This window comes from Vicia villosa, unplaced genomic scaffold, assembly GCF_029867415.1.
Source record: "Vicia villosa cultivar HV-30 ecotype Madison, WI unplaced genomic scaffold, Vvil1.0 ctg.000011F_1_1, whole genome shotgun sequence".
In the NCBI taxonomy this organism is placed as follows: domain Eukaryota; kingdom Viridiplantae; phylum Streptophyta; class Magnoliopsida; order Fabales; family Fabaceae; genus Vicia; species Vicia villosa.
In genome coordinates, this window is record NW_026704941.1 from 96,726 (window position 1) to 106,473 (window position 9,748).

The 9,748-nt window shown below is 37.9% G+C and overlaps 1 protein-coding gene across 1 annotated transcript; it reads right to left on the reverse strand.

Annotated features, from left to right (window-relative positions):
* Positions 1-5,460: 5,460 nt before the first annotated feature.
* On the reverse strand, positions 5,461-8,625 carry LOC131621782 (protein TOC75, chloroplastic-like). Its single transcript, XM_058892824.1, has 7 exons — positions 7,525-8,625; positions 7,157-7,378; positions 6,952-7,059; positions 6,649-6,840; positions 6,291-6,539; positions 5,855-6,109; positions 5,461-5,700 (listed from the first exon to the last, which is right to left on the reverse strand). Exons 1-7 carry the CDS (start codon positions 8,623-8,625, stop codon positions 5,461-5,463), a joined length of 2,367 nt encoding a protein of 788 aa, XP_058748807.1.
* Positions 8,626-9,748: the final 1,123 nt, after the last annotated feature.

Consider the following 9,748-nt stretch of genomic DNA (forward strand, 5'->3'; position numbering starts at 1 on the left):
AAGCGTGTTGAGTGACGGTATCAATTCCGCAAACGGCGTGTCGCGCGAGAAGCGAAATTGGAACGGCATCGGGTAGCCAGTTTCAAAGTAGACGAATGTTAGGTGGGGGTAGGTTTGTGTCATTTGTGTTTTGTGGTGTGAGGAGGATGAAGAAGAGTGTGTGATATTTATAGACTTATTGGAGCATTGATGGCCCAACAAACCTTATCCTGCCGCAGGGGACATTTCGGAAATGAACTTCCGAAAATAGGCTCCAGACATGTATATTTCGGAAGTTCATTTCCGAATTATGCAGAAACAGACTTAAATTTTACATTTTGTTGCATTGCATTCTGTTTTGTGTAAACAATACCAAAAGCATACAAAATAGGCATAAAATAGGCAATGACAACATAAAACATAGTTATATTATATATGTATTGAATCGGTCCCATTTTGCATGATAAACAACAATGCATACAAAAAATGATCGTTACAAACAAAAAACGATCCGGAACGAACTAAAATTCACCGAACCAATCGGTGGATCCTAAGTCCAAAATAGGCACGTTCTTCGACCGCTCTCTATTTTGCTCGCGCTCTTTGCTCATCATTTCTTCAAACTACGCCATTCTCGAAACGAACGGATCCGGCCAAGTCTCCGCCTCATTTGAACGATGTGTCGTCCATTGACAAGAAGTAGCCAGTATAGGACAACCCGGTTTCAAAAACACTTGAACGAAGTGCCGCGATCGTAGATACCCGATGCATATGATGCGGCCCGACGCGTCCAACAGCGGTCGACTATGAAGTGGAAAGAAAGTCTCACTTAGTCCAAACCTCGTCAAATCGACGCACACCATATCATACGCACTTGCTATTAGATGACCCATATCGGGGAATGACATCCACTTTGAAACCGGAGCGATACCGGTAAGTGATGGAACAAGTGCGTCATGAATTTTTGCAAACTTTTCTTGATTTTCATATAGTCGGCCGTAGATGTCCCGATACGAAGTCAACTCCGCAATGAGCTCCCGTCGGACTAAAGTGTGATTATTTTCCCCTTTACCGAGCAAACCCGCAACGGTCCGATATCCACAATTGTCGTCGCCTCCAACATCAACGATGTTATCGATATATTTGTGCATAAAAAGTGGCATCTCATCAATGTAGACAATCGGTGATTTTTTGATCGGCGGTGTGCGAGGTGGCTTCGAAATACGGGCTCCTTTGTTACCACTACACGTGGACTTCGGTGTCTCATGAATTTCCGAAAACGATGCATCAACATGTTCAAAGTAGGAAGGAGATCGTTTTGTTGACATGTCATCTTGTGTAATTTTGGACTTTTTCGGTGCACCTTTCGTTTTAACCGATTGAGATGGCGGTTTCAAATCGGTGGTCTCCGGAAACGCGATCTTTCGCAATTGTTCTTTTATGTGTGTTTTTGTTGTGTCGTCCGCTTTAGAAAACTTCTCTATTATCAATTCCAACTCGTCGGAGATGGTGATTTTGGAGTCATTTTCTTTCGCCGGGTCAAAATCATCAAAACGAAGTTTCTTCCAATGGTCGGCTACCTCATCCATGCGTATGGGTGAACTTAACTTTTTCTTTTTTGCAAGTATACAAGCACACGGAAGGCCGTATGTAGTTCTAATGGTGCACCCACATAATGAACTATCCGTCCCCGTGGTCTCCGACCGATTAGCTTCATGAAACAAAAAATTCAAACCCGTTCGAGATATGTTGTAAATCAATTGGGAGAATAGAATTTGGCCCTTATACCGGTGTTCCATAACCGTCTTGCTCCGACCGAACGATGTTTGAATTTCATTGTGTTGATTTTCAAGCATTTGGTTCACGGTGTCCCATCCCCGACACAAATCTCCCTTGCTATCACCCAACCACCTCTTGAAGACCGCATGTGCGGATTCAACACGGTTAGTCGTGGTGCAACCAAGATGTCTAACCCGATTTGTCCAAGCGCACACGACTTTTTCTCTAACCTTGTCAAGAATGGTGGATTCGACGTAATGACAAAAAGTCTTAATGGAACCACACAAAGACCTAAAGTGTACTAATTTCTCGGTATACACCTATTCGGAGTATGCATCCAAAATTTCCCTCCATGCCGCCATTATCCTATCAACCACAACACCGGCTTTGACAACTTTACCATTTTCATCCGGCCTATCTTTTGTCCCAACCGCGGGTTTCAACTTGCTTCTCACGTTGCAAGTTATGTGATACCAGCAAAGTAAAAAGGTAGATGTCAGGAAGACGGTATCGACCGTATTCATCAAAGCATTGTCTCGATCGGTGACAATGACGTTTGGCATAACCTCTTGATCAACTAACAAAGACTTGCAAATTCCCAAGGCCCACGTAAAGTTTTCTTCTTTTTCACACTCCAAAAAAGCAAACCCCACCGAATAAGTCTTGTCCGTCGAGGTCACACCGACGATCTCTAGAAGAGGAAGCCTATACTTGTTTGTCTTGTACGTCGAATCCATGACTAGAACGGTTGGAAATGTGTTGAACAATTTGATACTTTCGGGATGAGTCCAAAAAATATCACGCACGGTAACTTTGTCCTCGGAGGTTCGGAAGCTTGAAACATAATTGTTATCGCCTAGAAGTTTCAAAAGTTGTTGCATTTCCGACCGAGGGCCCATATTTAAAACCTTGAGATTGTGTCGTTCATTGTAAACTTGCTTGATATTTGAAACGCTATCCGGTTTCTTACGCTTCAAATCGGCAAGTATGTTGCGAGGCGCCACTTTGACTATTGTTAGGTCCGATATCACTTTCCTCTCTTCGCGGGACAAACGACACGCCATTGGATGTCCGTGTAACTTGACATCCAAGGCATGATTATGAATTCCACAAATTACGGTTAACCGCCACATATCATCAACCCTCCGAGTGGCACGCAACTTAAACGGACAACCGCACTTTCTCGATCCCGTGTCCTCGTGTTTTAGCACACGGTTTGATTGTACATAACTACCACCCCGTTCGCAATTCAAAACAACGAAATCTTTTCGCCTACTGTTTCCGTTGTCCGACCTTAAAATAACAATTCCAAATCCAAGTTTACTAGCTTCGTTCCGAACCCACTCAATCAATTGTTCGCGACTACCGAAGCTCCGATCATTTGTAAATTCTTGCCGAACATCAACCGCATTGATCATAGGAGTAACGTCAATAACCGGATCGTTATTAACGTTGACAATTTCCGGATTTAATACTCCATCGTCTTGCACAATGTTGTCCGGATGCACCATACCTAACAAATGCAAAAAATTAGCAAAATTGGCCAAAACTGTTTTTTTTTTAACTGCTAGGGCATATTTTGGAAGTTCATTTCCGAAATTTATTAGGTGATATATTTCGGAAATGAACTTCCGAACCATATCAGTTTCCAGCATAAATTTGTTGAATCAATGTAGTGAAATAAGGGATGAGATGAGAGATGTTTACCTAAAATTGTAGCTTTCTATGCTCCCTTTAACGTGATCAACGGTTTGAAACTTGATTTTAGGGCGAAAAATTGATGGAAATTGATTGGGTTTTAGAGAGGGTTTTGAGAAGTTTTGGAGAAAAATGATAAAATAGTGAAGGAGGGAAATTTGTATATGCAGCAATAGTTTCGGAAATGAACTTCCGAAAATATGCACGGATTTTGAATTTTTTTTGAGTTCGGAAATGCATCTCCGAAAACATCAAAAATTTGATGTTTTCGGAGATTCATTTCCGAATTAAAAAAAAATCAAAAAAAAAAAAACTTCGGAGATGCATCTCCGAAGCAGGGGCAGTTTTGGGTTTTCGCTGGGGGTGACCCCCATAGGGAGGTGGGTAAAGAAATTTTCAAGATTTGTTATCAAAGGGGGCGCCAATATAAATGTTATGGGTGGCATCACATAAGACCTAACCAATGGAAAAGGGGTGTGGCAATCCGACCCAATGCATGAAAATTTGAATTTAAACCCTAATAACCTTTCGGAAAGTGTACCGATAATGTCAAAGCAATAATAAAAGATTCTTTTCCACGAGGACTGGATTTAAAAAAAATTAATTGCGAAATTTAGTAATTAAACAGAGTGGGGTTCGTTGAAAAGCGATTCTAAACAAGGATTGAAAAGGAAATAATTTAAGATTGCGAAGGTGATTAGAGCTATTTATCGAATCCCTTTATTTTTACCAGTTGATGAACTATGTATCTTTTGAGTTTCAATCCTATTATTATCTCACTACATATTAACATAACCACTACATCCCATTCTCACTACATATTAACATAACCATACATCCAATTTTTTGGTGTGTAGCTCACTAATTAATACGACAATTCCCTAATTTCTTAGGTCAATTCAAAGACAAATTAGGCGTTGTCATTGTGTTAATTCACAAGCAATAACTTTTAAATTCCTATTCTTAGTTCATTAAAAAGTTGAATAAATTTTCTAGTTCAAATAATTAAAATAACGATAAAAAATTCCTAATTATCGAGATCAATTCATACGCATGTAAGCGACTAAAAACATTAAACACAAGAATAATTTAAATAATATAATAATATTGAAAATATTTAACAAATCTCAAATAGACATGTGATCCAACATAGTAAAAACAAGGTTCATCTCAAAAAGCTCTAATCTAGAGAAAACTTAAATACTCATTGATAAATTAACAAATACCATGAGTGGAGAAACATTCATCATCAAAATATATAGAAAAATTGCTCTCTAATGACTCCAAACTCAAAACCCTCTAAAAAGTGGCCAAAATTTCATTTAAATAGCAAAATTCAGAATCCGGACAAGCTTCCTCCAATAATAACAACATCTGCTCCATTAAATTACTCATGAGAAGGAATATCAAAATTGCTACCATTCCACGAATTAGAGTTTGTAACAGCCACATTTTTACGATCATGATAAAAAGGCATTTTACCCTCCATGAGAGCAAAATGCAGTGAGATGCAATGGATGAATTATAGTGGATAATGATAAACGTAATGCATGCAGCATTGCAGCTTTATAATGATATGCAAGAAAAATGCAAGAGGGTGACTAGACAAAGCTCTCTAATCCCCCAACAGACACAGAAAAATGCAAGTCTTATGATGCATGATAGTGGCGGTTGATCTTCACATACTAGAAGATTCTTGTAGTGGATATGAATGCACTTTTGGGGAGATGAAACCAACAAAAATGTAGAAATGTAGTTAAACTTGTTATGTAAATCATCAATATTTGAATCCCTTCATCAAAGAAAAAAATTCATATAACAAGGTTTCATCTGTTATTGCAGACTGTGTGGTAGGGATCACTGGCCACAAAAAATAAAATTATCTAATAGCAAACATCAAGATGCTGCTACATAAATATTATTCCAGAACTTTTGTACCAATTCTCCAAGTACTAAAAAAATCAAGTCTAGCACAATCACCAAAAATTGTGACTTATTTGCAACTTAAAACCTATCTCCGAAACGGAAGAAAAATGCGCCAGTTCCTGAGTTATAATCAATGGCATACTCTGCTCTGGCATTACCAATCATGGCACCAACACCATAAGATGAACCCTGACCCGTTCGCCTATAGACTTCTGAAGGATTTCCCATGACATCCTTTGAACTCCATAGATCATTGCCATGCTCAACGAAGCCAAACACATTCACGCCTTTGACAGGTACCCGTAACTCAGCTGCAACCTGTGGAAAGAAAAAGAAATCAGTTGTTTCCTGAGTATCGGGCTGGTTTGGTTCCGGTTATACTGCAATCTGGTTGAACCAATGTCCGTTTTTTAAAACATTGGTTCGGATAGCATACAAATAATAAAGTTCTGATGAGTCTAGTGATTCCTACCTCCAGCATGTTTCTGGAAACACCAAGCTCGCCCATACCGTAACCCCTTACAGAATAAGGGCCACCGAGAGCAAAAGCATCATAACTTGGAAGATCGCCAAAACAACCACCATGACGGCCGTGGAGGACTAGCACTGGTGGTGGTGATTTACTAGCTCCTTTCTCCACAGACATCAACTGGAAAAATCGCGTCACAGTTAGCAGGTAGCGATTGAAGAATGGGGACTTAGTGCCAATGCCTAGGCCTTGATCCACCTGTAATTTTCACAAGTGAAAAATGTATAATCAGAAAGCATTGACATATCATACTTCAAGAGTTTAAAATACAAAACATCAATTTCTTGTCCTCTAAGCAAGGTTTTATCCTTTAACAACGCGTTCAGTTAACCTCAAAACATCAGATACACTAAAATGCCATTTAGGATGAGATAGTCACCTGAAACATATTTCTCATTCCAACTAGAGCTCCATTCACAAAACGTGTGTTATCACGAGTGATGTTTGCCTGTAAAAATGCCATGCGATCAACGCCAGTGCCACTGAGGCTGGTAGGAGGTCCATTTAGTAAAAATGAACCATCAGGTAATACTCTTGGAGCTTCTGCAATGATCTTGCAATTCTCATCACGAGTTGTTATCTCTTCCATTACAAGTCCATAAGTGAATTTACTCTGCGGCGTGAAACTCTGCGTGGCACACAACAAAAAATTAAGATAAAAAAACACACTACATTAACCTAAATAGCCATTCCAAGGTTTATGTGTTCATGTAATGATAAAGAACAAACAAACTTGCCTCTGTAATATTAGCTTTGACACCAGCACGGTCAATCCATACTGATGGCAGTTCATCCATCCCAGGCCCCGCAATGAATGTCGGACTAATCTTTCTGCTATTGAAACAGTTTACTCGGAGAGTACGGTTTCGTTGATCATCTAGACCATCCCAATAGGGATGTGTGTACTCTAGCTTAAATGCAAGATCATCCTAGGAAAAAACATGAAGGACATTTTCATACACCAATCTCACAATATCTACAAAACACAAAACTATTCTCAAAATAAAATGCACAAACTCAACAAACTAACTCAAGAGTACCGGAGGGTTGAGGAAGTTGCTGGTGGTTATAGTGCCACTAACAGATCTATTCAGTCCTTTAATATTCCGATGGTCAAAAGTAATAGTCCCGCCGGGTTGAAGTGATGCCTAAACAGAAATCAAACAACAAACAATCAGATTAATCGAGCAGACAAAATCCGTCGGTTTTTAAAGAAAACTGATATTTAATTTGACAGTAAAATACCAAAGTTGGATATCCATCTTTTCCAGGGACAATACTCCATTCAGTACTGACTTCAGCCGCCTTCTGTTCCATCTCTTGTAACTTAACTTCAACAACAATGTCTCCCTCTCTACTCTCACCAGGCCGCGGATTAACCTCGATATTCGAAAACAAAGAAAGCGAATTTATGTTTCTCAAAGCTTGCTTCCCTGCTTCAATATTGAAGGTATTACCCGGGTGCAGCTGTTAATCCAACACAAGTGAGTAACTCAAAAACATATAATGAAATCATTGAAATTAGCAGCAGTTAATCACACTAGACATATCAATTATGCAGATTAACAGATACAATATCATGATACATAACTATGTAGTTTATATTATTGTACCTTTTTCGGAATCTCTCTCGTTATAATAGGGATTTGAGTGTTGCCTTCAACAACATTGCCAAGCTTATCCAAGAACTGAATAGTCAATTCACTGATATCCCCTTCCGCAACCTCGCAAACAACCTCTTTTGTATTGAGATTTCCAAAATTAACCACCTGAGCACAAGCATAGCCTTGATCATGGTACCACCTCTGAACTTTATCCCTTATCTTCTGCAACAACCTAGCACTCAATGCCTTCTGTTCGTTCATCATCTCCATAATCTCCATATCCACTGCCTTAGGCAACATACAAGGACTTGCCTTGTTAATTCTCTTCTCGTACTCCCTCTCTTGATTCAAATAGGTTCTTAACTTCTCCTTTTCAGTCATATCAGGATCCAATTCAATACCCTTAGACGTCGGCAACATACCGACACTTATACAACGAAACGATTCAGCGCGTTTCCAAGTACTCTCGTTAAACAGAATCGTAATTCCCACAGTTCCATCCGGATTGGTTTTTCCTTCAAGATCAACGTTCACAAACATTCCACTCATTACCAAACCATCTAATTCCTTACTAAGCTGTGCCTTAGTGTATACTCCGCCAGGAGAAATATTAAGCATCTCCCTGAATGCATCGTTGGAATTCAGTTTTACTTTTCGCTGCCGATCAAAGAATGTAATATCGGAAACCTTGTACTTCTTCAACGCGTTGAGTTTGTATAACGGAATCACAATATTAACCGGCAAGCCATGAGAATCAAACTCATCTGACAGAGGTTCATCCGCGTTTGCTCGTGGCGGAGTGAAAAACCGAGACCAGAATCCTCCGTTTCCGTCTCCACCATGAAACCACCATCCTCCGCCACCTCCACCATTACTTCCACCACCACTGATGATTCCACCACCAGCACCACCACCGATAGTTGGTTTAAAGTGAAGCACAGCGGAAGTTGCTGTAGAAACAGCGAGGGTGGTGGAAATGGCTTTGAAGACACTGCGACGGTTAGGGAGATGTGTGCGAGAATTACATTTTGGAAGAGACCGTTTGTTCTTGTTGTTGTTAGCGGACATGATAGCGCCGATGTTGCCGTTGGAGGGAGCAAGAGAAGACATTGTTGTTGGCCACGGTTGAGAAGGTGACATCTACAAGAAAGCAAGAGATAACAGAAAGAAAAACATAAGAAAAGGGTTTTAGATGGGTTTTGGTTTTGCAAAATCAAATGGTATTTATATTGTGTTTTCTACTACTACAATGCTGCAATGCTATTGGTTGTTGGTTTCAACTAGGTTCATGCATTTTTGCAATTTGTACATCATGTTTTTCATTTGCATTTATTAATTAATAGGGTAAATTTTAGGCTACACTAAAATTAATTACATTTTATCATTTATATTATTTAGTATTTTTAATACAAAAAATTAAGTATGAGATGTCACAAATTTGATAACGAATTTACATTTATCAGCGCTAATAACTTACATAAATCGAATAATAATGGTCATGGCGATCAATCACACTGTTATAACGGTTTTTAAAAATTATATTTGATTTTATCAAATAATAACTATAATATCGTTAGTCATATCGTTATAACGGTTTTCTATAAGTATATTTGATTTTTAAAGAATGGCGTAAAATGTGTTTGTTGCATATTCCTTTTTAACAATGTTAAATATAGAAAAATAAAAAAGTTAATATAAGAGTAAATAAATATCTAAATTAATTTTTTATTTTGTTATAACGGTTTTTTAAAATTATATTTGATTTTATTGAATAATAACTATAATATTGATAGTTATATCGTTATAACGGTTTTTTATAAGTATATTTGATTTTTATCAAAGAATGGTGTAAAATGTGTTTGTTGCATATTCCTTTTTAACAATGCTAAATATGGAAAAATAAAAAAGTTAATATAAAAGTAAATAAATATCTAAATTAATTTTTTATACCGTTATAACGGTTTTTTAAAATTTTATCTGATTTTATTGAATAATAACTATAATATCGATAGTTATATCGTTATAACGGTTTTTTATGAGTATATTTGATTTTTATCAAAGAATGGTGTAAAATGTGTTTGTTGCATATTCCTTTTTAACAATGCTAAATATGGAAGAATACAAAAAGTTAATATAAGAGTAAATAAATATCTAAACTAATTTTTTTTAATATTTTCCTAGATGTGGATCAAAATTAATTATGTCTTCATCCAATGCATGAATAGAAGAATTA